We start from the raw sequence: 27,319 nt of genomic DNA, 5'->3' as shown, positions 1-27,319 counted from the left end.
GCCAGGCCCACCGCCGCCGCGCTCACGGGCGGTTTTGCCTCACAGCTTTTAATTCCTCCTTTCAAATTCCCTTCCAGACGAACCGAGGCCCGGCCCGGACCCCGCCGCCTCCCTCACTGACCGCCCCGGGGCCGGCGCTCCCTCCCCACCTCGCCTCGCTGCCAGGACCCCGATCCCCACGCGGGCTGCCCTCCACCGCGCCTGCCCGGCTCCACCACGGCCCGCCTCAGCGCCGGCCCGCTTCAGGCAGTACTCGGGCAGCCCGCGAGCGGAGTGGGGGCCTTGCGGCGGTGAGAGGTGGGGACGTACCAAGTGCCGCCCCCCCGCCCCCCATTCCACCCTCCACCCTGCGGCCGGTGTGGGCGGGGCCGGGCCGGAGGATGGACGCGGCGCTGCTCGCCGCCGCCGCCGTGCTCCTCGCCGTCCTCCTCTTCTTCGCTACCCGCCTCCGCGGCCAAGCGAGGGCAGGTGGGTTAACGGGTCTCGGTCTCCCCCCCCCCTCCTTCACCTCAGTGGCCGCTTCCCGCCCCGTTCCGGCGGGGCGCGCTCAGGCGGGCCCGCCCCTGCTTTCAACGGGGTCCGCCGGTCCCCCGCGCGCCTCGCCTCAGGCCTTCCCCTGAGGGAGGGGGAGCCGCCATGGCGGGGGGGGGGCGGTTGGTCCCGGTGTTTCCCCCGGGATTCCTGGCGTCCTTCCCTTCCCTCCACCCGCCGGGGTCGTCCCCTCAGGCCCCGGGGTGGGAGTCCCGGGCGGCGGCGAGGCCTGCTCTTGCTGTTCGGGGTTAGGGCCCGGTTCCCGGCCTGAGGCGGTTCTAGGGTGAGGGACAGCGGGTTTGTCGTGGTGTTGAAAGTCTGGCAGGGTTCCCGCTCTGGGGCTGGGAGGGCAGGGGGGAAGGTGTATCCCTAAGGCTCCTCCTGCGAACGGGGAGTGAAAGCTACTGTGTGAGGTGACAGCCCAGCCTGGCTGACAGGACCCCTGGTTCTCCCTGGCAGGTCCTGGGCAACGGCCGGTTAATGTTCCTGTCAGACAGGCGACCTGAAAGGCAGGCCGGTCTCTCTCCGGCCCCTGACAGCCTGCTTTACCTGCATTTCACAGAAATTGCCCACTTCTGCTCCTTTTCTGCCTCACCCGACGCTGTGAGGGCTTGCTAGCTGTGCCAGGTTTAGGTGCGGTGTTGCACAGTCCCGTTCTGGGGACGGGTAGATGAGACAGCACTTCCAGTCCTCCCTCAAATGGTGAGTGTCTTATTGCTGACCAGCAGCTAGAATTGTAGAATCATTTAGGTTGGAAAAGACTTTTAAGATCATCGAGTCCAACTGTAAACCTAACAGCTGCCAAGCACGCTGAGGCAGCGTGGAACCATGGTGGAAGAGACTTTGGCATGGGTGCAAGTTGAGTGTTATGGGAAGAAATCAGATGTGTCTGAACTTACCAGCCTTGTTGTGTTTTCAAAGTGGAAGAAGGGAGGTCATTTAGCTGTGGGTCTCAAATTCACATCTTTAGCCAGGACAAACACTGAAGCCTTTGTCAGTATAACACCAGTTGCCAGGATTTGGTGTGTTTTGGGGTTGAGTTTGTTTTGTTTTTCTTTTGAGGAGGGGGCAGCTTTGATAATTTTTTTTAAGAGGAAAAAAACCAAAACACCTCTGGTATAAACACATTGTAGTGCAAGAGTGTATGCTGGTAAGAGCTTTGTGTTAAAAGCAGGTTTTGCTGATAATAATTTGATTTTCCAACACATTTCTCTCACGCCTTCTTTTGTATAGATGTGGTCTAAATCTTTCTCAACAGCTTGGAAACTGATGAAACTTTGTCAGGTTTCTAGTTAGTTAAAGCTTTTGGTAAAAAGTGGGTGCATGTCCCAGAGAAATGAGACTGCTGGAAATAAGTAATTTCCTGAACTTGACTTGTATCATGACTTGGGTAAATCAGGGGATATGGGGTTCAGGAGGAATTCTTTTTCTTTTCTTTTTAAGTGTATGCTAACTTGAAGCCCAAACATTTGGTTTAAATGCTCTGAATTCTCAAAAAGCTTTAATACTGTTTTTGAGCAGCTTGGTTAAAGTTAGTTTACATTCAGGATAATTTAATCACTTTGAAGCCTCTTTTTCCATGGCATCTTTTTGACACTTCCACATTAGCCTTGCTTTTTTAATTGTAGTTTTAACATAATTTCTACCTTACTATACTGATTTCTGTCATTATAAAGCCCTTTACAAAATTTCAGTTTGTGGGGATGACATTGTTCTCCTCACACAACAGAAATTATTTTTCAAAACCAGTGGGGCTGTGGTGTATTTAATGTCTGCAAAATTTGGTCTTAAACAGGAATTTGCTTTCCTGTTCCTCTTGCTTATGTGGAAGATGGAAGCTGCTACAATTCTGCTAGTAAATCTGTGTTGTCTCATGGAAAGTATTTGAAGCCAGGGACTCCTGACCTAGAGAACTGGTTGGTAGCTCTCACCTTTTCTTTTTAATGTCTGGGGATTGGGGCAGCAGCTTCTCTTTATGCTCTCTCTTGGGGAATTGCCCTTTTAAAAATGTTCACGACTTGCCTGCTTTGCATAATGAAGGGAGCTAAGGACGCAAGAGGTAAATCCTGTAACTGTATTTCCTTTGAAAGGTCATTTGGAGCAGCACAGTGTTTCCAGCAAGATCATGCCTGGACTTGTTCTGCTGAGAATAGAAGGGAAAAAAAAAGTAGCTTCGCTGGCTTTTACACATGGTTGGCATATCTACTTGTGAACAAGCCCTAATGTGGTAAGCTCTTCTAGGCAAAAGTACCTCCCCAGGGAAGCCAAGCATACTTCCACTTGTTGCAATTTCTCTTTGAATTTCACAGGTTAGGTTAGCACAAAGGTAGATGCTGGATGCCGCCCGTGTATTAGGAAGTACCACTAATGTGTGAGGGTGCAGTAGGTGGAGCTCTCTCTGCGTCGGTACGGGACAAGGGAGCTCACAAACTAGTAGCTGTGTCTTGCTGGACTGCCTCGAAACTTGCCAGCCCAGGTGTTACCCTGATGGATTTGCTTATCTGATATAACTGAAGATAATGTGCTGTGGTAGGTGAAGGATTGCTTCTCAAGAAAAAAATGCCTTTGCTCTGAGTGAGTGGAAATTTGCAAGGCTTCGTAAAGGAGCAGATTTCTACCTGGGATATGTAAAATTAGGTCCTAAGAAGTTGGGGCTCTGAAAGATTTCATAGGGTTCTTTGTAATGATGTGACAGTGGTGCTTCACATCCAGTTTAGGAAAGAGCTCTTCAGAGTTCTGCTCTGTTTCCCTTTGGGAAGGAGCTCTGATAGTGCAACGAAAGTTTCACAGTTGCTGCTGTCTACTGGCTGACAAGTTAGACGAAATAATCTCTGTTGCTGCCTCTGCACTGTGCTGATGTTTCTGAAAACGCAGAGGCGGAGCTGCTGTCTCAGCACGTTAGCAAACCTGCCGTCCCCAGAAAAGAGGTATTGCCTGGGTTTTGGAAGGCTGAGTCGGAAACTGGAGAACCTAAAGCTTAAAATACAAACTAAACCTGGCTTTCAAGCCGTGTCCATTTTCCAGACATCTGTTTAATTTTTTGTTTGTATTGCCTGTTAATTTGAGGGCTTTATCTAATTAATATCTTGTGGCCTGCCATTCTGCAAACCATTGAGCATCTCCTGGATCAGCTTGTCCAACCTGTATAATGTTGGTCATTAAGTTTCACTCAGATGGCTCTGTATCAAGTCTCATTAGTCCTTGTGTGACTAATCTCTGCATGAACTGGCTAGCCTGGGGTGCCGCTTATGTCTGAGACCTCTGCAGCTACAGGAAAATGAAGAGATGTATTGAGATAAGTGCAGTGGCCAAACCACGCCCTGTGCTGCAGCAGGAGGTGAAAAAAGCACAGGGCCAGACCCCAAGGAAAATTATTCTTGACCTCAAATCTGAGAGTCGATCCAGTTCCAGGAATAAGAGCAAGAGGGTTTTTAAGTGTATCCTCTGTATTCTTTGAAATCACTAGTCACACCCCTCCGTGTGCAGCTCTAGTCTATCTGTGGTACTTCCAGTTCAGAGGGAGAGAGAGCACATCTAACTTTCTAGATACTGGAATAAATGATGTGTCTTGAGCCACGTAGACAAATTGTTGACCCCTGAAGAACCAACCAGGTAGAAGCGTGTTCCAGGCAGAGTAAATGATTCTTTTCTTCTCCCCCTTGTGAAGGATGAGAAGAAATGCAAGGACTAACATTCAGGTTTTTCAAATGACTGTCCAGCTGAATGCCTTGCAAACAGAAGCTATAGGGGGTAGGAGGGAAGAAAAAAGCTGTAATAAAGCGTACCTTTTCCTACTAAATGAGAATCCGTAGTGTCGTCTAGGTGTCTTCTGTCGTTTGTCCGAATGTTTTGGAGATCTGACAAGGATTGTCCAACAACTGCCTTGTGTGTTTGACCATGATACAGGTCGGGTTTGATGGGGTTTTTACTGCTTTTTTGAGCCCTGTTAACACTGGTCAACTTTGAGGAATTACCATGTCTCCTGTGGAGAATTAAATTGAGAAAATAGGACAGCTTGGCTCACATATTTGTCTCTGTGAGGGTTAAGCATCTCAGTTTGAAATGAATATGTGGCTTATAAATAGATTCCTCTTTCACAAAATGCAAAACAGTCTCTGTTTCGCAGGACAACGGGAACCAAAAACAAACCCCAGAATGAGTGAGGGCTGGAACTGCACAGCTGATATGCTATGCAGGACCCCCTTTGGAAGTTACTGAGATAGACACACTGAAGCTTTCAGGTGAAAGGATGGTAAGGTTTAAATTGCAGTGTATCTGAAGAACTTAAGAGAAATATTGCATTTGTATAAAAAGTCTTTTTGCAGACTAAGTATTTCTGGCATTTAGTAGTGTCCCAATAAGTGATCTGCTGCTCTGCCTTTGCAGTATAATGCTTTCCTGTAGCATGTTCTGTAGCATTCAAAATAAGCATTATCATGCTATAAATAAGACTGGGCAAGCCTTGAAGCAAAATGCTTGGATCCCTGGAGCCTACACTCTGTAATTTATTATAGACCTGTTTTGGTCCACAGATAAAAGGAGTGGATGAGAACAAGAGGGTGACAGCAGTGTGGTAGTGCAGTGACTCAATTCAAAATGTCATGGTGCGTGCTAGTGCTGGAGTTTGCTGGGGGACTGCTAAACATCATTGTTGCAGCAATCCTGAACTGCTAATGGCTTTGCTGGCCAAATATTTCCCCAGATGACTCTGCTTTGCAGCCTGTGCTGAGCTCAGTGCTGTTGCAGCTATATTGTTATCAGCACCAAAGTTAGCTGCTTTGAAGCTAGTTGAGATATACCGAGATGAGCTGCAAGCACACCTTTGATCATTGTGTAGATCTAGTCATAATGAATCTTATTTTCTGATCATAGATATGCTAATAGTAGTTTTTTTAGGAAGGCATTGTTTGGATCAGAGGATGCTGGATCCAGACTTGGCAGAGTGTGCAAAGCATTTTGTGCTCCTGCTGGGACACAATATAATCTGGCAAAGCACAAAAAAGTGTGTCCTGAGTTTAAGCAATGAGTAGTTCTGCAGCTTTCCATGGGACCAGTTGAATATTTACCTGAATTAAGGCATAGTAGTTAATACTTTGCAGGATTGAGCAAGTAACAACGTACACAAATATAAGTTATGCTTATCAATGGAATATGCAAAGCAGGTATCAAGCATGATGATATTTTACCCTTATCTTGATTGTTTTGGCATGACTACCATAGTTGATAGCAATAGGATCAGGGAGGTCTCAAAGCAAAACCTGGCCAAGGGTTTTCTATGGAGAACTTCTGAAATGAGCCCACTGGTCAGTAGCTTGCTCCCATGCTGTCTCCCAGCTGCTCCTCTGTTAGGATATTCCTCATTTGTAAGATCTTAATTAGTAACTGAAGCATATGCAGAGAGGATGGCAGTGAGAGCTGCAGTGACCTTTGGTGTTCTGTCTTCCCCTACATGTGTTTATTGGGAGACCTGCAGTTTAAATCAGCGTGGTAGAATGAAGTTACCCTGTATGTATCACGGCTGTAATTTGTAATCCTTATTTGCTATTCAGGTTTTGTTTCAGGTATAACAATTTACATATTCCACTCTGAAGTATGCATGCTCCGAGGTTTGAATTCAGATGAATCTACTTCTAAGTTACACAAGTACAAAATAAAAATAAAATAAAAAAATCAGAGTACTTTAGAAGGGGAAAAAAAGTATTTCTGGGTCCTTGCCTTTTGGTAACTCAAACTATTAGACTGCTAGTCCTGCCAGGTAAAGAGAATTGTTTTCTGGCAGAAAGGAAAAACAGATTATCAGTTTAGATGAAATAATAATATTTTTTAAGTGCTTGGGGGAGGCAAGGGGGTGTCTGTCTTTGTTTTGTGGTGTGGTGATTTTGGGGTTTTTTTTGTGGGGGCTCTGTCAGATCAAATAACATTCGCAGCACATAGCTATAGCTTTTTCTTTGTGATGATCTATATGCTGTTGCAAAAAAGACTGCTGTCAGGATAAAATTTCCATTTGTCCTGGTTTCAGCTGGGATGGAGTCAATTGTCTTCCTAGTAGCTGGTACAGTGCTATGTTTTTGAGCTAGGTATGAGAAGAATGTTGATAACACTGATGTTTTCAGTTGTTGCTAAGTAGTGTTTAGTCTAAAGTCAAGGATTTTTCAGCTTCTGATGCCCAGCCAGCGAGAAGGCTGGAGGGGCACAAGAAGTTGGGAGGGGACACAGCCAGGGCAGCTGATCCAGACTGGCCAACAGGGTATTCCATACCATGTGACATCATACCCAGTATATAAACTGGGGAGACTGGGGGGATTGCCACTCGGGGACTAACTGGGTGTCGATTGGCGGGTGGTGAGCAGTTGCACTGTGCATCATTTGTATATTCCAATCCTTTTATTATTACTGTTGTTATTTTATTAGTGTTATCATTATTGTTATTAGTTACTTCTTTTCCTGATTTTCTCCCCCATCCCACTGGGTGGGGGAATGAGTGAGCATCTGTGCGGTGCTTAGTTGCTGGCTGGGGTTAAACTATGACACGTTGCATAGAGCACTGGGCACAAATAATAAGGTTTCAGTGCATGATCCTGCTTAATCATGGGAAAGCAACTTGCACATATCTCCTGCCATGCAGGGGAAAAAAAACATGTGAGAGTGGGGAGGCATTCTCTCATTTGGAAAACACCACCGGTGTTGCATTTCTGATTGCAAAAGTTGACTGGCAAAAGGACAACTGCAGCAAGCAGAGATGGCCAGTCTCTCATCAATTAAATTTCCCTTTTGCAGCTGATGAGGACCACCAGCAAAATGTGGCAGCGGCAGCAGCAGCAGTGGTCAGGCCCTGGCCCCATGCTGAAGAGCGGGGAGATGGGATGCCAAGGCGCCGGAGGAACATGGGAAACAGGATGATGGCCCAGAGGAGAGCGCAGCAGGTGGAAGACTGGGTGGAAGGTAATATTTGGTTCAGTTCATCTTGCAAACATTGAAACACACCTTAACAGCAGACATTAAGGTTGGTGAAGGGGTGCGGTTGGCTCCTGAAGAAAGTTTTTCAGTTTTGCTGACTGTGAGTTACTTACAGCTTGACTATAATCTATTTGACTCTCCAACTTCTTTCTGTACTTCCTCACTTAATCTCTATGTACCACTTATCTTTAACTGAAGTGTCTGCCTCCTCCTGTGGTGAATTCTGGCAGTTTGTCGTGCCAACAGTGCATCACAACATATTCTTTGCTTACTTCCTAGAAACTGCCTTTTGTATTTCCTGCTTAACCATGCAGGTTAAATTTGGGTAAACAGAATCCGCACCTTGCACTCAAATAATGAGCCATAGTAAAGTACTGGTTTCTTACAAATTGGTGGGAAGCATTAATTCCCCAATATAATCTCTGTAAAATCTGGAGTTTTCTTTCTGAGGAGCCATACAGGTGGTGATCAGAATCAAGCCAATTAACTGGAGATCACCACAGACTGCAGCATTTTGTCTTACTGCCAGCAGTTTGTTGACAATGAGTCCTCTGTTCCTGTGCTGGATCTACAGTTAATAGCTTTGCTTCTGTGGTGTGGTTGTAGACGAGAACACAGTGATAAATAACATCTTTCTACACCCTGTAAGCCTCGCTCCCTTTTCTGGTGAAACTTCACACATTATTATCTTTGTTGCTAAAGAAACGATATCACCATGATTCACCTAACTGGATTCCTTCTACTTTCAGACTGTGGGTTAAGCGTTCAGGGTTTCTGCTCAATTATTGATAAAAGTGGGCTTTGCTTCACTTGAGTTTGCAGTGGAGATCAGAGTGTCTTTTTAGTCTGCAGTAGGTGACAAACAGTGAGCACACATCTGTGTGATGCCTTGATTAGGGGCTAGTTGCATTTTCTTCAGCTTTTCTTGTCTTGCACATTGTAGAAGGTGTCTTGCGCTCATGTTGGCAGGTAAACATGCTTTTCAAGCTAATTGTGTTCAACGGTTTCACAAATGGGAAATTGACAGGTCTGAACTTTTCAACTTTGGTTATTTCTTTTCATGTGATAGCATCCTCAAAATAAAATGAAATCTGAATATCTTTTGCCTTAAACTCCAGACATCAAAAGTTTGAATGCTGAAGGCCAATGGTGAAGCTGTCAAAGCAAATGGCTTATCTTACTTTGTAACTTTAGCAATAGAAGAATCTGTGTCATTGGACTTTATAAATAATTCTTTTGCAGCTTACTGTACATCAGATGCAAGTGCTGCGGTTCTTGCATGAAGTTTTCTTTGAAATGACATCCCTGTTTTGTTTTTTTTAATTTCTTCTTCAAATTAAACCAACTTCTTGCTCTTTGCTTCTGTTTTCTGCTTCTGTGTGGGTTTTTATTCATATTCTGGGGTGGATTTTCCAAGTGCCTAAGCACTGTTGCACAACCAAAGCCTTTGGAGACTGAGCATAGACTTCAGTATAGCTGTGGAGAGAAGCATCTGTCCGTGGTTCCCCAGCATTGAGGTGTACAATGACTAGCGGCCATTATTACTTGGGACTAGCCCCACTTTGTCATGGACTGGCTGTGTCTGTGCTGCAGAGCTACCTATATTAGTGTGTGGTTTGGGTTTTTTGGGTTTTTTTTGCCCCTTAGAGAAGGATGTGTTACATGTTTTGAAGGCCAGTCTGTGGGCATATAGCATAGGCCTGGAATCACTCTTGGATTTTTCTCCTTTGTGTGGGGGCCATGTCCATTTTCTCTGTTATTGCAGTATAGAGCAGTTTTGTCTAATTACTGCCTCCATTTGAACGTGTTGAAATAGCAAGTTATCCCCACAGCTGAGTTTTGTGTTATAAAAATTAGTTGGTTCATATGGAAAGAGAGCCCAGAACGCATGCAATGTTGGACAGTCCCAGGCAACGCAGGACCAGTTGGGGCACCCGGGGCTGAAGAGCAAAGCTATTTGGCAATGTAGACAGAAACACTGGTAACAAGCCAGTCTGGTTTCTTCAGTCTTGACTTGTAAATGTTCTTGTTGCTTTAGAAGGCTTCTGAACATCTGCAACTGAAGTGCGTTGGGTTTTTTCGTTGTTAAAATGTTTTACTAGTAAGTTTCTGTTCTGTGTGTGGAATTTCTACTCTGGGCCTGTGTTTAGCTTTGGGCAAAGCTACCTGATCCTGCTCTGTGTCACTCTGACTTCTGCCACAGGTCGGTGCAGGCATAACACGAACCCAGCACTGCAAGATTTCTAGCACTGAACTCAGGAGGGGTGTGAGGATGCCCTGGCCAGATCTATGTTACTGTTACAGACATGGAAGTGGAGTCAGGTAGGAACTGCTGTTATCACCAGAGTATTCTGCCTGTTGGAAGCCAGTTCTGCTGACTCTAGGGAACGGTCTCAAAGCAACACTTGTAGGCTTTGGAGTTGTGGTTAGCATGAGGGTTTTCTGTTTTCCATCTAACAATCAGATTTCAATTCCAGAATGAGAAAGAAAGCTTCAAGGGTAAAATAGTAGCCCACGGTTTCTGCTGCCTGTGCTAAGTTGTTGTATTGTGCCAGTGTCCAAATCTCTTGCAGAGTAATGGGGGGAACCAAAACAAATTGTGGCACTAGGATCAGAACCTCTCACTTTTAATTGTCCTTTCTGTAGTTGAAATCTTATTCTTCTTTGCTTGCAAGTCTGGTTAAGGAGTCATTTAATACAGAGAAGGACAGTAAATGATTGTTTCAAATGCTCAAATCTACACCCATTACCAGCGGAGCTAAACCAGGTTATAATTCTTCCTTTAGGTCGGTGGGGTGGGATAAGACACGTAAATTACTTGCAGATTGTCACAGACAGAAAATAAACAGTGAAGCACTAAATGCCTCGACTTTCCTACCAGAATTGCAACCCACGCGGCGTACGTAGGTTCCTTATTCACGGATTCCATGTGGGCTGCACTGTGCTGTGGGGGCAGGCCCGCTAGCCGGCTGCCTACGCTGGCTCGGTTTGCCTGAGTAATGCTTTTCAGTGGTTAGTTGAGTACTCAAAGGAGGTCATCTGTTATGAGAATATGAACATCTATTAATATCCTCTGATGACCAAAGATTGCTGGAGAGATATTTTTCATCAGTGACAAAGTAATTCTCAAAATGACTGAGACCCCTGAGCTGTGTTCCACCAGCATGGCTTTAGAAAAATGGGTTTGGTTGGCTTATATTGCCCAACTTAATTCTAGTCATAACACTACTGTCTTTCATGCAGCCCAGTGCAATCTAGGCAACTCTTGTTAAAGTCTGTGTGCCTCAGAGGACATCTGCTCTGCACATTGTAGCAGGGTGCCTATGCCTTTCCCTGTGGAAAATGAGTCTGGAAGGAGAGTTCTGTATTCATGTGGTTAGGTTGCTTCTGATATCCCAGCTAGCAGACTTAATTAGCTCTGTTGTATCTTAATTTAAATTGAACCCAGATAGAAGTGGCTTTGTGGGGCTAGCTAGAGCCAGGATAAAAATAAACTCACTGCAAGGCATAAATGTGTGTGGATTTCAGGCATTAATCATTTAGGGCAGGAAAGGCCAAGCTAAGCAGTGGAAGGAAGCAGGGGAAAAGGGATAAACTGGAGTTGGGCTGAGAGTTGTTTGGGACGTGGGGTAGTGTGAATAAATATCATTAGCCATTTTCCAATTTCAGATCCCATTTATTGACTGAGGAGGGGTATTTATGGCTCTTGTTTTTGCCTGATTGATGCTCTGAGTGCATCCACTTGGACTTTGATCACCTTTGGGTATGTGTAAAGATGTTTCGTTAAGAGCTTTTATTTGGTTGCTGGTCATGTGCAGAAAGAGCAGTCGTCCAATTCTCGAATTGAGCTTGCACTTCCAGACCTGCTTATTGTGCCTTGAACAGTGCGAAGAGCTCTGCAGTGAAGTAGGTACTTCTCTTGACACTACATTTTATGCTTCTTGGAGCAGAAAGCGACCCAGCCAATCTGATGTTTGCATAAAAGCTTTAGTACCCTAATTTCTGATCAAGTGACAAGAAATTTGTGGGGATGAACTTATGACAGCAAGTATGGTTGGGTTGTCTTGATCCTACCGTTGTAAAAATAATGAGGATGATGAACTGAGGCAAATGCCTGTTTGCTTGAAGGACTGTTATACATTATTTCCGACAGTGACTTTGTACAAACATGTAGTGAGAAAACCTGCTTGCCTCAGCACATGATACAAAGAGTTTGCGGAGAGACAGAGGCATGCACAGGCAAAGTGCCTTTTCCGGGGTTGTTCAGTCAGTTGGTGAGTAGGACACAGGTTTTGCAGGTTTTCTGTCACTTGGAGTGGTGTCTTGGACCAAAACTTGCTGCTGTTGATTTGAGGGGGTGGCATTTTTGTTGGCTGAAACTGCTAGGTGTCACCACACCATGATTTAGGGTAGTTACAAGAAACAGACTTCTCTAAGAAATGATAGCAATCTCCAAACCACCAAGCAAAACAAAGACCACTGGGCAACCTTCTGCGTGGAAGGCTTTGGTCGATGTTGTGGATGAGGCTGAGCTAGACAGAGAAAGAAACAAGGCTAAAGAAAAGGACGTGCCAGGAGAGCCTAAGCAGCCCAGTAGATTTCCAGGGAATACTTTCAACGGTTTAATTTTGAAAGGTGCTGACTTTCACATCCTGCAAACAAATGACCTCTCGGACTTGTTGCAAAAAGTGTTGCCAAAAAATGGGATTTTGTGTGGATTATTGTGTTTTGATGGGTTTTTTCGAAACAAACAGAAAGTAAGGACTGCATCAGAGAAATAATCTGGTTTTGTCAACAGCCTTTATTCGTAACTGTAACAAACTACAGGTTCTCTACTTTTGGCAGCAGCGTATAACTCCAAAAGGTTAAATATCCCAACATCTGCAGGCCTTTTCTCTGAGCTTTTAGCCCTGTATATCTGAGCACAGGTTTCGGAACGTCCACTACAGTGAACACTGGGTTAAATTTACTTTACTTACACAGAATCGATAATGATAAAGTGAACAGTTGTTGACAGTCTGAGTGCTCCAGCTTGTAAAATAAAAAATGATATCAAGAAGTTAATGGTTCCAACATAAATTAAATCATAAGTTCCTCTCCTCTTTTGCTTGGCAAGACTTGGAGATCAGAATCTCATGTTTTCCTTTATAAGTGCTAATTACGACTGAGGAAGAAAGCACAAAACAAAAAAAGGTCTTAGCAGTTTAAAAAAATAAAATATTTGGGCATTTTTAAATGCCCATTATTGCTTTGTGTAGCATCTAAGTCCAGCATTCAAATCTTGCATCTAAAAAAATCTTGCATGCGTCTTTTCTGCTCGTTTGGGGGAAAAAAAAAATAAAAATTATAATTTTTTTATCCCCATTCAGTGATGGATACTGTGCGTAAATTAAAGTGAGGAATGTCTTTGTGCTGAAATTTGCCAACATAAGAAGCACTTTTTCTGAGCAGACTCTCTGCCTCTTGTGTAACATTGCATCTCCCCACACTCTGGCATGCTGAAAGTTCTGGAAAATTTATAAACATAGAAATGCTGATGTGGTCCTATGCTGTTCTTGTGAAACAGCTGGTAATAGAGCTATATTAATTGATGTAGTAGTTGAAATAAATTTAACGCTTAATCAGTAGGAAAACCTTTCTAGTACAGTTAAACTTTGACTACTAATATCTGAACTAGTGAATCAAAAGTTAATTTTGACTTGCTACTATTCATATAGAAAGTGACTTTAGTGTTATCAAAGTATCCACAATGTGTGTCTGCCCTTGAGACATTTCAAATGCAGATGGTGTGTGGAAGAGGTAGGTGTGTGGTTTCTCAGTTATGCCATATGGCTTTATTTGAGAAAAAACTTCAAGTAGTTTGACTTCTGCTGAAAAGGGCTAATGCCCTTTGTTTGCTGTCCTTTTTCTGTCCTAAGCGTAGGCTGGTTTGGGGGCTTCAGATTAATAAGCCAATGTCTCGTTCAGTTCCTAAACTGGATAGCTACCAAATTAAAAAAAAAAAAAAAAAATTGTTATGACTCTACCAACATGGGGCTGTGTTACTCATGAATGCCCACACCTTTCTATATGGTGGACCAATTCCTTTCTAGTGGCTGGTGTTGTACATCTATTCAATGTTAATAACGTGCATATGTCTTCTGCCTTCAGGAATAACTGTTTGTTTTGCCTTGCATCTTCCCCCCTTTCTCTAACTCCTTTTGTTAGGTGCTGCATAAATAGTAAATAAAGCAGCTAGCTGTGCGTAAAGGACTTTTTGTGAGTAGCCACGTGTGCAGCTTGCATCCTTTTTTGTGGATGGGATTCCATTTGCTTCACTTCCAAAACTTAATAGGAGGCAAGACATAGATGACAAAGGCAACTAAAATATATGATACGGGTTGTTTCATTTGGAGTTTTTGCATATTCTGTACATAGTAGCTGGTAAATTCCTGTCCCGATAGAGAACATCATCACTCCAGCACACTTTCTAATGGTATTGGTGTGGTGGTGCATTTCTTCCCTCTCTCTGGGCTGATCTATGAACTCGAGAAGTCTTGCTAGGCCTTAGCATAAGTGTAATGAGTTGGGCGGTTAAGTGTCCCTTGACCATACCGGGAACTCTTGCAAGGCTAAGACAGGGAGCTGTACTGACTGTACCAAGGTCTCCTGTTGCCTGGTGGAGGCTGGGGATGGGAGTAGGGATAATTATTCATTTCCTGACAACCTTAGGACATACCTCGGGTCTCTCCTGACAGCCTTGGAGCATCCCGTATCTGAATCTTAAGTCATTCTTTGACAGCCTTGGAGCCTGCCTTATCTGAATCGTAACTCATGTGAAACAGTACCAGTGCTACTGGAATCCCAGAAATTTGCTATTTGCTAAAGCCAGTCATCTCCCAAACCTATAAACAGCGGTACTAAGTGAGACCCTTTGAGCTCTCGTGGACCGCAGCAGGCTGTTCAGTTTGCAAAAATTGGAGATCTGTCGCCGAAAGCCAACAAGACTTGGGCTGATATTCTTTGTTCCTTGAGGCTCAACCCTTCATCTATTGAGAAAGATGCTGAAGCGTTTGATGTGAATATTTTCACTGAACTCAAGGGGAATTTTTAACAGGTATATCTCTTCTACTTGCTTATGTATATCTCTTAGAGTCTTTGTTCATGTATGTGTACTAACCGGAATATTCTATACCAAGTATATTATAAATATTGCTTTTCAAATCTGTACGTGAGTTACTGTTGTGAACTTTATTCAACTTTGAATGAATCTCAGGCTGCTTTTCTACTCATAATCCCTTTAGATATAAATTGTTGACCAAGTCTGGTGCTAGGAGTTGATCCAGCTGCACCTAGACTCCAATAGGAGTTTAGAAAGTAGAGGGGGTCGTCTCTGAACCTTGTGACTCAACGGGAGGGTCTCCCTTACCCTTTTTACATTCCCAATCTCTGTACAAATCACAAGAAATCAGTTCTAACTCGATTTTCCTTTGTAGGTTTCTCTTTTACCCTATTGCATCTTCAGTCTCTGTATAAATAATTTTAGCTTGATTCTAACTTTATTTTCCTATGTATGTTTCATCCATGTATTAAGTAATAGAGTGAACCTTGCCATCGAACTCTGTGAAATTGCGCTTTTATATAAATTCCTGTTAAATCATTTTTGCTAATACCCTTGATGGTGATTCTTTAAGCAGTCCAAACCACTCCATTTCAGGACAATTGGGAAGTATTTTTAAAAAGCAGTCAGTAAATTTTTAGGACATTCAAACACCTGTGTGACTGTTAACTGTTTCCTGTTGTCCTGCCTCTCAGTATGTTCAAAACATTAAGGAAAAGCTAAGATTCCCTAAGGCTACCTCTCAGCTGGCTAGCTGAGCAAAACCCATGTTTGTGTAAAGCAGAATATGTAAAGTGGTGTGAAAGTGTCACTGTAAGTCAGACTAGTTCTGCTTTCTGTCTCTTAGAGCTGGAAGCTGGTGGGAATGCTTTGCAAGCTCTGGAAATACTGGTATAGTTATGTTGGACTCTGTAAAGATGGACCAGACCATGTTGGTAGAGTTGTGACTGTGGTTGAAAGCTGTCCCATTATGTCACATCCAAGCCGTTCAGGTAAAAAGGGTTGTGTGTGCCTTGAGGTTTGGTGGTGTTTATCAGCATCATATTGTGAAGTGGGAACAGGACTTTCATGTCCTGTGGTACTGTGAGCAGTTAGGGAAAGTCACTACTGAAAAACTGCTTGTGTCAAGTTTGGAGCACTAAATTTCTCTCCCTTTCATGCCACAACCCTACATAAATCGCAGAACTGCCACATTTTAAGACATCAGATAAACTGTACAGAGCACCCTAGAAGATCAGCCTTCAAACAAAAATACAGTTTCAGCTTCAACTATACAATGATGTCTGATGTTGTTAGGTTTCCCAACCGAGTATGTACGCAGGCTGGCCAACCATAATGCTTTGGGTGATGACAAACCACTTTCACAACAAGTGAGCACAATTAACTGAACGTCTTGCATCACATCTGAAGCACAGGGGTAAATGGAGTGCATGTTCCCATGGACTGAGCCCCCGTCAGGTCTACTAGTGTTGGCAACTATGAATATGTGAAAAGTGATTGCTAAAAGCTGCTGAAACGATAGCTTCTTTATGTTTAAAAAAAAAAAAAGGTCTCACTGGCTGCGTGCAGCATCCACTCTGCTTTTGGTGCAGCTGTTTTGCTATAATAACCAATTGGTTCAGCAAATCCTTTTACCATGTGCTTATATTCTTGTCAGCATGTTCAGGTTTATTTAGCACATATTAATCGCACCCAGGTTTAGTGCATTGTTGACCTTTAAAGCTCTGCTGAATCATGGGCTGCGTCTGCATCACTGTGCCTGTCTTGCTGGATGTAACTCCATGCACTAGAGAAAGCTTGGAGGAAGTGGTACTTAAGGGATGACATCAGATGCTTCAAACAGGAGGAAAGCAAATGCTACTGAACAAAGACGTGTTTGATCCAGGACTGGAAAAAGGTTTTCAAAGCCTTTCTAGACTTCTGCCAAACCTCTGGCTCAGGTACTCTTAATATAGATGAAATCTGGAAAGCACTCAGTGCCTCAGGTTGAATAGTGTCACAGATGGTGTTTTATATTTGTGGTGTTTTCCAGAAATAATTTTCTAAAGAATAATGCTAGTATTGAATTGTTAATTTTGGAGTAATAACTGTTTAAGCTGGGTTGCTCACCCATTGTGTTTGGAACTCCCCTTAGCCTGGTATTTAAATATAAATAATTTTTATTTCTAATTTTTATTCTAAGCTTCAGCAAAATTGTAGAAGTAACTGTGTCAAGCCTGAGTGTCCCCTGTTGGTCTCTTTGTGGTGTAGGAAGGGGGAACCCTTTTGATAATCTCAGTAATCAGATACCAGTAATTCTCTGAAGCCCAATTCAGCAAGCCTGCCTCATATTAACTTCCATATCCTGAAAACAGCTAAGTTATTTGAGAGCCACCTACACAGCTCTCAATTACATTTGTTTCTGATGATGTGTCTCAGTGGCTTAACCATAGTACCATACTGTGTATTGGAATTAGTAAAACAAGAGTGTTTCAAACCTAATTCTACATATAAAAGAAGGGTGAGTCTCGTTCATCCATATGCTTTTTTAATAGCAGCTTTTTGGGTTCCCAAAAAGGGGGACCAGGTGCTCTGGAGAGAGCTCACACCCAGGCACCAGCCCTACCAAACCAGTTCTGGTGATTGCCATAGTATGGTCAGCTCCAGGTACAGCTGCTGCAGGCTCTCATGAAACTGGTTATCAGACATGATGGGCTTTTTCTTCTTGTTAGCCCAGCCTTGGAAACCAAGGGCTCAGGGGCTGTGTGAGTGGGGAATTGTTCCCCCGCACCACCAATGGTGAGGGCTAAAACTTAACTGAGGAAGAACTTCCCCTGCACACTCTTCCTGTTCTCCCTTCCTAAATAAACGCTGTATTTCAGGAAGATAGCAGGAGCTGGCAGTGCCATTCTCAGATTACCCAGTGGAGTTCAAGTGTGTGGATCTGAAGTTAGCATCAAGTGCAACAGCAGTGTGGATGCTCAAAGTATAAACTACTTTACCTAAAAGAGGGATTCATGTGATAAAGATCTTTCTTTTTGATTCCACCATCTGATTCAGACACATGAGTCTCTCTCTGTTGTGTAGTGTTTCATGAAGTGAGCTAATAATTTCTCTTTGAGCGTTGAGGTCAATCCACAGTACTTATGTTGTAGCATCAAGGGCTAATTCAGATTAGCAAATAAAGTGGCCAAATGTTCATGAGACACTGGGGGGGGGAGGAAATGGCAGTCTTTAAAAGCTCTTTAGTCTTACTTAGCCCCTGAGTGAGCAGAAATATAATGCATTTGCACATCATTTGAGCATGACACTTTCATATTTCACAGTTGCAGAAATCATTATAAACAACCAATTGTCGTACAACAGGGAACTATTTACATGTAGTTTTGTTGCAGTCAAGCCCAAGATTTGCATTTCAGGGATGGTTTTTTTTTCCCTCCTCCCTTGAAGGTTAGTTATATCAGGCTAGAACTAGTGGATGAATGGCATGCCTCTGAATTCCACTTTTTGACTGGATGTCCGTATTGCTAAGCTGAAAGGTAACTGGGAAGAAAGTCTCTGCAGGTGGGTGTTAAGCAGTTATATAATGCCAACCATTAGTGCATTTTATGTATAAAAGAAAGTATATGTTTTAATTGTGGAAAGCAGGTAATGTTTATGAAAAGCCTTCCTTCAAAAGATCAAGTAAATTTTTACCTCTGGCTCTTGACTGTGTGTTTGCCTTGTTACTTCTCTGTGGCTTTGGCAGTCTCGTGTGATTTTTTTTTTTGCCTTTTTCCATCTAATAGGTCTTGTCTGAAATGTATGTGTGTCTCTTTTTCATCTGCTGCTGCTTTCCTAGGAAGCAGTGAAGTTTCTCAAAGGGACTTTTTACAGACGATTTAAAATTTGTTTTTTACTCTTTCATGCAATGTTGCAGAGGAGGATGATGCTGAGGAGGTGCCAGAATTTCAGGTGTCTGGGAAAATTGGAGCAAAGAAGCAGAGGAAATTAGAAGAGAAACAAGCCAGAAAAGCACAGAGAGAGGTAAGCATTTCCTGCCACGTATAGAGCCCAGAGCAGAGCCTGAATAGCAGTACTCAGCAAAGAACTGGTGATGACAGACACCCCAGAAAGGCAAAGGCAGTGTCATCACTACAACGGTTGTATTTTTGTTTTAAAAACGTGAATCCAGCTTTTTATGTCATATCCCAAGAGGGCCATGGAAAATGGTGTCTTGTTTTCTTTCCATTAGGTTCTCTGGCATTCTTGTGGGGAGGAGAGAGGAGTTAAACTCTTGAATGCTCTTTATTGGATGTTTCTACTGGCTTGCAGCTTAATCTCAGTACTGTCTCCCCTTAAAAATACACTCAAGCCCACATAGCATTGTTGTAACACTGGGTCTGTGACCAAAACCATGGGCTGTTCAGAGAAGTGTTTCATGTGCTCTTGTAGTGCAAAAACTTTGTGTGGGTTTATCTATGTTTAGGCATGTTTATTGTTTTTATGGATTGGGAGAGATGAAAAGCAGACCCTGTAATCCACTGAAGTCTGTCATGCAGACAGCTTTTGGTTGAAGTTTGGCCCTTAAAGAGAGACCAAGTATGCAGAGCGAACACACTGTAGCTTTTCAGTTGTTCTTTCTTAAATCTGTGTGTAAACGTACTTGCTTAAATACTGTTACATTTTTTCAGTTTTGCCCAGCATTTTGCTGTTAATTCCAGCGAAGCAACAGGCTTTTTGAAACTTACTTTCCAAAGTGTGCTCATGGATGGCAGCAGGTTATGCATTAATTCCTTTTAGTTGTTCTCGGGGTTTTTTTTTGTGAGCTCTGTATTGTTCTGTAACTTGAAAGGCAGGGTTGCAAGAAGTAGGTATAACTCAAACAACCTTTGCATAACAGGGGCTGGAGTGCAGGGTGGACTTGACACACCTTACAAAAAGACAGGGTTTATGAAACTACTAGCGTATGTCATATGTAGATGGTCTAAACAAAGCTAGTAAAATCACATCTTGAGAATTTTAGTGTCATCTGAAGTTTAAATCCAGTTTCTGCTTTACACTGTAGTGGTATGCCCTGTTAATAGGGCGCTTGGTAGTAAACTTTATTATTATGTTATATATAAACTTCCATTACGATCCTTTTGTCACTCTATGCTTTAACCATTTTGTCATTACTTTCCATATTCATTCTATTTAATTAGCCACTTTTTTGTGGAAAATTTGAGCAAAGTCGAATGAAGTTAGATAAGCATCAGTTGGTGGAGTGAGGAATCTTTTGTTTCATTTTAAAACATGCTGATTTTTATTTTCCCATGTAGACAGATAAATTCCTCGGTTAGGTCTTTCTCTCTGAAACATGCAAAGCCACAAATCCTCTGTTTGAATGTTTTCAAATTTAAGTGTATGAAGAGACTGAAGAACAACTTTAAAAATCTCTAAACAATACACTTAAATGCCCTTTTTATTTTTTCCCCATTTTGCAACAATCTCTTTGCTAGTTTTGGTTTAAAAACAAATAATAAAGTTATTTGAAGAGACCAGTACAGCTTTTTCTTTAAGAGATTCTGCCCAGGCTAATGATGAATCTGAATGTACTTGGGTTTACAGAGTTTATGTTCCCCTCTCATTTTTTTTTCCTCTCCTTAGAGTCTATTCTAACTAAATTTTAAGTGAGGAGAAATGGAATGCCATGACACAATATTACTTAATATCACCATAGTAATAAGCTCCTAGGCATTTACCAAGCTTAAACCCTTACTGAGATACAGATAATGCAAGTGAGAGAGGGTAATTTCTAAACTTATCATAACGTTAAGTATGCTGAGGACTGGGGGGAGTTAAATGATAATGACTTTTTTTTTCTTATTCTCTTTACTGTTTCTTTCTGAACATGCATCTAGGAAGACACTAAGAAGCCGCTCCATGGGCTTACAACACGAAATTAAAAAAATTATGTTCAGGAAGAGTTAGGCTTGACTTGCATAATTATTTTTTTTAATTTATTTTTTTAGGCTGAAGAAGCAGAGCGAGAAGAACGGAAAAAACTTGAGTCAAAAAGAGAGGAGGAAAGGCGGAAAGAAGAGGAGAGAATACGTCTTGAGGAAGAACGACAGGTGGGATTGGTTGTATTTATAGATGGAAATTCTGAACCAAGTTTGTCTTTGAGATTGCTTCTATGTAAGTTCTGTGATCAGCAGAACTCCCTTTGGCTTTCATTACTATTGCATACCTTTTTAATATGTTTTTTGTTGCTCCATTTTGTTTGAATTACAGTAATACTCAGTTATTTCAACTGTAGATCCCAGTTTTTTTCCCACAAGTGCTTGGCAGAAGTGAAAACTACTCCAAATGTCAATACACACATGTAGCAGCAAGCACCCACCCACGATTGAGTCTAGGGCAAAACGAAACCCAATCTCTTGATAGTGGATCTGCTACTGCTGTATGCCATAGTGGCAGACTGGTCAATTTGTTATGTTGACAAACACAGCTGATAAAGTTGGCCATTAGTTCATCTGGAAGCTGTTTAAGTGCAGGTATATGAAAGAAGGAGCTGTACCTAGTTGCAAGAGAAGTTTTGGAGGTTGCTTGCTTGATGTCTGACAGGAGAAGTTTGGTTATCGCAGAAACATAGAATAACGTAGGTTGGAAGGGACCTCCAGGAGACCATCTGGTCTATCCTTCTGCTCAAACCACATCCAGTTAGAGCAGGTTGCTCAGAACCTCAACCAGCCCAGCTTTGAGTGCCTCTTAATGAAGGAGATTTTGCAATCTCACCCAGCCCCTGTTCCACTATGCTCATTAGCACTGCCTGCCTGACAGCTGTAACCAGCAGGGCAGAAAGTGAAAGACATCAGCAACTGATTTTGCAACTGTTGTGTAAAATTATATGATTTTATTCTAATTACAAATTTACATGTGCTTTGCAATTAAAGATTTCTGAACTATGCATACAAAGGGGTGTGTTAGCAGGAGTGACCCAGAAAAACAGGTAGTGTGCAAGTGAAATGCTTTTGTTGAATACTTTCATCAGTGAGGGAGGCAAACTTGCTTCAAAGCTGCTTTCTGGGCATCCGTGCTAATGGCTAAGAGCTAGGAACAAGCTTCATGCTCTCTGGTGCTTGAGCAAGTTGTGTGGTAGCTTTGCAACGTGCTTCTGGAGGCAAGGACTGAGGTGTTCTGCATGATCCTGTGCTGAGTAATTGCTGTCCCAGGGGAGCATAGCCGCCAGCTTTCAGTGTGAACTTTCTGGGATACTTAAATATGTGTGGAGATTTGTGTCTGTGGTTTGTAGTGAGCAGATTTATTTTAATTTGTTCTAAGCGCAGGTTGTGTTAAGTGGAGTGTGTTGCTGATATTTTAAAAGAGGAAAAGACAATTTTTCCTTTCCTCTGTTGGGGGCATGAAGGCAGGATAAAGCAATCTAATTTTTTTTTTTTTTCCATACATTACATACACAGATTGTAACCATGAGATCTTTTGTAGAATGTACATTTACCTCTGGGGTTATCCCCTGCCAGAATCCTTTGTCTTCTGGACACTCCGTTGTTTCCTTTTCATCAATAGAATTTTCCTGAATTTCAGAAATTGAAATGGATGAGGAGAATGTCAGTACTACGAAATCAGGGTATGTAGCATGGTCCGAGACTTTGACTTGTAAAGCAACTTGAACAAGCTTCCCGGGGACCAGTTATTCCACAGCTGCCCTTCTGAGAAAGATGTGCGAATTTAGAAGTACCTAGTAGTGGTCAAAGCATGAATCCTGTGGTCGGATAGCTGATCTCAGCTAGTCCGAGCCAGTCCTGTGCTTAGCCAAGGTGTTTCATTAACAGCAGAGCTGTCAGACCTGGCTTCCTCTGGATCCGTTTCTACTGCTTTTCGCCTGCCCACACACTTCAGTAGCTCCAGCTTCTGCCTTGAGGTCCCTGTGACCACTCTGCTTTTCTCCTAAGTATTGCCAGTTTCTCCCTCTCATACTTCCAGCTCGGAAAGAGGCAAGATGAGCTCTGACTGCCTCTAAAGCACATGTCTGTTGCCCATCTTGCTTGCCATGGGGCTTGGTATAACAGATAACTCAGATGGCAAATTTCCCTCCAGTGGTCTATTTTTTTGAAGTGTTTTGCCTCCACCTAGTTCCCTGATTTTATTTTTTTTAATTATTATTTTTTTCCTAAGGTTTTGGGACTTTAATATCCTTGAAACCTTGAAGAGTTGGTTGAAATGAACCAAATAACTCCAGTACTCTGAGGGGAATTAGGAATGCACACTGGCTGGATACTAGCATTGTTTAAATGTTGCTACCTTTAGAGAAGGCTAATGAAGAGAATTTCAATTCCTTCCAGAGTGCTAGTCAGCACGGCAGGTGAACTGCTAAGCAAATTCCAGTTGAGCTTGGCCAACTTGCTCAAAAGAAGCTGTAGCACAGGACAAAGCTGTTATCCTGTTAATTGAGTACCAGTTTGACCTGGGATTCAGCAGTGCAGCTGGCTAATCAGGATTAGTCAGGCATGGTTGAAAAGTTGAGCAGCAAATAAGGGTGAAATTCTAACTAGAGGTCTCTTCACACAGAAAGTGCTTATTAACATGTTTATTTTTTTTTTAAACCACTTCTGTTCAATTTAGGGCTGAGTAATTTATTTTGGTTGAATGAGGAAAATCTTATTTGTTTCTATTTTAATTTTCAGTATTCCTAGTAAAGATTGCACTAAAACACTTCCACCTCCATTTTGCAAGGCTCAGTGAAAAAGAGGAATATAAACTAAGGCTTTGGGGTTGTGTTTTTTTATTTTTTAAGTTTTGTGCTCAACAGTCTAAAGGGGTACTTACTAGAATTTCAAAAATCGCTCAGATGCCTGAATCTAGCTTGCCATTCACTTTAGACAATAACTTCCACGGCCACTTAAATTTTGTAACTTTAACCTTTTTTTTGTTTGGTTCTTTTGTTTGTTTTTCCCAGTAGTCTTTATCAGGGCAGCAAGCCAACCCACCAGGCTACATCATGAACTACATTATTCTGCTACTCAGGGGAAAGTGTTTTCTATATTTTATTTTTTACTTGGCTTTTAAGACAGGTTGATAATCCAGTAACTGCTGAACATTTTGAACCTGGATCAAAGTAAATGTGTCTGACAATATTTAATGTTCATCCTCAAGTGTGTTTTAGTAATTTTAAGTCTCTGTCTTCATCTGAGTCTTTAACAGGAAACAGAACAATTCAAGACTTGTAGATGTTTAGGCTGTGTCACTTGAATTGCTGCTTCAGTCAGCAGAGAAAGCAGTATTACAGGGAGCATGGTAATAACAAGACTTCAGTGTTTTAGTCTTTACTGGATGTAGGAGGGGAAACAAATTGAATTAATAGATTCTTGATTACTGTGCATGTAACCATAGCCTGTCTTTAATGATCATATCATCTTATCTTGCAAATCTTGTTACAGACTGATTGTATGATATAAAAGATACTGCCTTTCTCTTCTAGGCCCCTATAAGCAATAAAGAGATCATTGGATTTATTGTGTTTTTTATAGAATACATAGGGTAAAATGTCATTTATACGTTCCTCCAGAGACAGGATTCTTCACTTCCACAAGTAACATTTTGTCACAAGTAAGCCCTTATGGACTACACAGGTGATAATAGTCTTCCCCCATGTAAGTTAGGAGATGGAAAGGCAAAATTATGAAAGGTAGCTCAAGTACAGATTGACAGTCATGAGATAAAAAACAGGGGGTAGCTGTTTATATGATTTTTGGAGGCAGTTTGATTACTGACATTTCTGTAGTTTATATAATCCCAAAAGGCACAAGAAATTTGGAGTTTATTGATAAAGTTTGTCTGAGAAATGTTATGGTTGTCAGATAGGTTCCTTTTTTTCCCTTCTTTTTCCAGTACATCAGAGTATTTCTGCAGGTATAGTGACAGTGGCAAGTCTGTTAGTTTTTATTTATTTCTTCTGCAGTACAAGAAAGGTATTAAGACCACTGATGAAGGCTTGCTGCCTCCAGGAAAAGTAGTGACATAACTGTGTGAGTTGTTTATTGTTTCACTTGCTGCATATTCAAAGATTTTAACTCATAAATTTGGTGCCTATGGTTTATTTAATTTAATTGAAAATAAATTTAATTACTGTATTTACAGGAGAGCTTAAGTTATGAGCAGTAGTCTCCAAACAAATGCAACCATCTTTGTTAGATAAATTTCAGTTGAACCTTTTTTTTTTTCAATTTCTCTCCCAAGAAGTGCTACCAAAATTGTGCTAACTTCTGTGAACACTGACATTGGCTTTGTGTTTCTTTTCAATGTTTCAGCTACAGGCTTAAACTAATAGCTGAATTCTAGTCAACAGCAATAGGTGATTCCTGCGCCATTAAATACCATCTAAAGGTTTGTCAGATGATGAGGGAAGACAAATTCAGGAGGATAGAAAATCAAGTTGCCGCGTGCAGATCTAGAAATTCCCCAGTGTTGATCTTTGATAAAGTCACTGGACTGTTAAGCCTTTCATACACACCCCCCTCAAGTAGTTTGAGATGTGGAGTGTAGTGGAAGTCATGAATTCTTGAGTCGGATGAAAACCCACTTTGTTTTATAAGCAAATGGATATCTCTCTTGAATTATTTTTGGGCAACTCTACACAGTGCTATACTACAAGTGGGAACTGTACCTTCAAGGGAGTTATGGGGCCTAAAATCTTGCATATTCTTGAGAAAAATACCCCCCTGCTTCTATTTAAATATATTTGTATGCACATATAAATAAAATGTGGTTGCCCCTTGGCTTCAGTGTTGCAAACCAGATAATATATTTTTAAATTCAAGTTTCCTTTCCAGTGTTCTGATGACCTGATTGGCTATGCATGTGAGGAAGCTCCTTTATAATTGGCATTTGCTTCAGCTCTGCTTTACCCTGGGGATTTCCCTTTCACTCTTGGAGTTTTTTAGTGGTGAGATGGTTTACCAACTGACACCTTATCAATGAGAGCGAACTTCCTCTGATGTTGCAAAACAGTGTCTTCATACAAAGCCTTGCACATTGCTCACATAAGAGGTTGGTTTTTTTCCTGCGCACAGGGATTTTTGTAGATTTTACTCCCTCAGCCTAGCTCCACCATGCTAAGGAAACTGCTTGAGTAGATGCAGGGCTCATAGCTATCACTCTTCTATACTAAAATGGAGTGTTGAACAGAGCATGTTGCTGTAAATCCATTGCGGAGTGGACTGCTCTGGAAACAGCTTGATAGAGTAGACAAACTACCAGTCTTCCAGTGAGCGACCTTTTAACTGTTGTGAAACAAAAGGCTACAGCAGGAGTGGGGACTGGCATTTGGTCACTGTTACATTAAAACAAGATCTGTATTGCTCGAGCGTAGCTGTGCCCAAAGTTTCCAAACTAGGACAATTTAATTTAGGCTTTCAGTTTTGCATTTAAGTGCCTAAATAAAAATGGTCTGGATCTTCAAAGCTATAGAAATGGAGGATCGGTTAGTGATCCCAAGGGTCCTGTTGAAGCTTTTGAGAACTAAGACCCTAAAGTTTTGGCTCTTTGATTTGATATTTGATCATGTAAGAATAGGCACCAAGTTTTAAAATGTTGATTGTTGAGTTATTTTATTATGTGTTGCATTACGCGAACATAGAGATTTGCATGCTTCTCAGCAGAGCTTTTCATTATCTGTTTGGCATTTATATCCACTATTCATACATAAACAGTGCATCTCTGGAGGCTGACAGAGACTACTACATAGTTTCAGTTTAAGCATCAGTTTTCGAGCATGTATATACTTTCCTGAAAATTAATTTCTCCTAAGGAAGTACAAGTTGAAAAGCTTGCAGAAAACTCCATTCTACTCGAATTTTGAGGGGATGAGGACTGGTAAGAACACTTATTCTATCTTACTAAAGGTATTTTTTTATGTTGTGTCTAAACAGTGAGGGGAGAGGAATCCCAGAGATCCATCTGCTCTGTGCCAAATTATTTACTTGTAAAGTCCCTTTTCACTTCCTGCAGAACCTGCACTAACAGCACGAAAACTGGATGTTATACAAGGAGGCTTTCTTTGGTCCGTGAACCTCAAAGGATTTGGCATAGGAACCAGTATGCTTTTCCTCATTCTGCATGTTAAGAGAACAACCACAAACAAGGAACAACTGGTAGCAGGGGGTGGTTGAAGAGAGCCCAGCATTTGCTCTGCCTTCCTCACTAGCAATGAGATCTCTTCCCCTTAGCAGTGGAATAAGCTGCCTATAAATGATTTGTTTGTCAGCAAGTTGGACCTTTATCTGATTTGGAGGAGAGTTGGCACAGCACACAACTAGCAGTTTCCTATCCAGGAAAGCTGCTTAGGCAAAGCTCTCGGAAAAGCTACTTACTCTATAGGCCAATATCGCTTAGTCTCAGTGTCACCTTAAATGGGTTACTGCAAGGAAAGTTAGAAATGGTGGTTCAATATCTTCTTGCTGGACAGTACTGTAAGGGTCCTCACCCTTTGCTAAAAATAGTAATTCATGATAAACCTTCAAAGGCTGTAATCTGTCAACCAGCCAGAACAGTGCAGTTACTCAAGCAGCATCCCAGGACTCCAGAGGCATTTATGATCCCAAGAGTCAAGGTCTGCTTCCAGCTCTAAGTCTAAAAGAGATGTCAAGACGCTGTGGGTTTCACCTGGTAAAAGATTGGGCTCTTGTGCAGTTGGCACCATTAATGTTTTTGATGTTGTGGAAATCCATTGTGATCAAGGTAAGAGGTGAACAGAAGGTAATGATCTGAAAGGAA

At 42.1% G+C, this 27,319-nt stretch overlaps 1 protein-coding gene across 2 annotated transcripts in view; it reads left to right on the top strand.

Annotated features, from left to right (window-relative positions):
* The first annotated feature begins 326 nt into the window (after positions 1-326).
* Positions 327-27,319, top strand: part of DDRGK1 (DDRGK domain containing 1) — a 43,026-nt gene continuing 16,033 nt past the window's right edge. The window contains exons 1-4 of one of the 2 annotated variants that reach the window (XM_069796913.1): positions 327-468; positions 7,309-7,473; positions 18,486-18,592; positions 20,560-20,661. In XM_069796913.1, the coding sequence (XP_069653014.1) occupies positions 381-468; positions 7,309-7,473; positions 18,486-18,592; positions 20,560-20,661 (462 nt within the window). In that variant the 5' untranslated portion in view covers positions 327-380. The remainder of the gene's footprint in view (positions 469-7,308; positions 7,474-18,485; positions 18,593-20,559; positions 20,662-27,319) is intronic. The other variant, XM_069796907.1, reaches the window with a different exon arrangement.

This window comes from Haliaeetus albicilla, chromosome 1 (assembly GCF_947461875.1).
Source record: "Haliaeetus albicilla chromosome 1, bHalAlb1.1, whole genome shotgun sequence".
Classification (NCBI taxonomy): domain Eukaryota; kingdom Metazoa; phylum Chordata; class Aves; order Accipitriformes; family Accipitridae; genus Haliaeetus; species Haliaeetus albicilla.
This window is presented reverse-complemented; position numbering and strand designations above follow the sequence as displayed.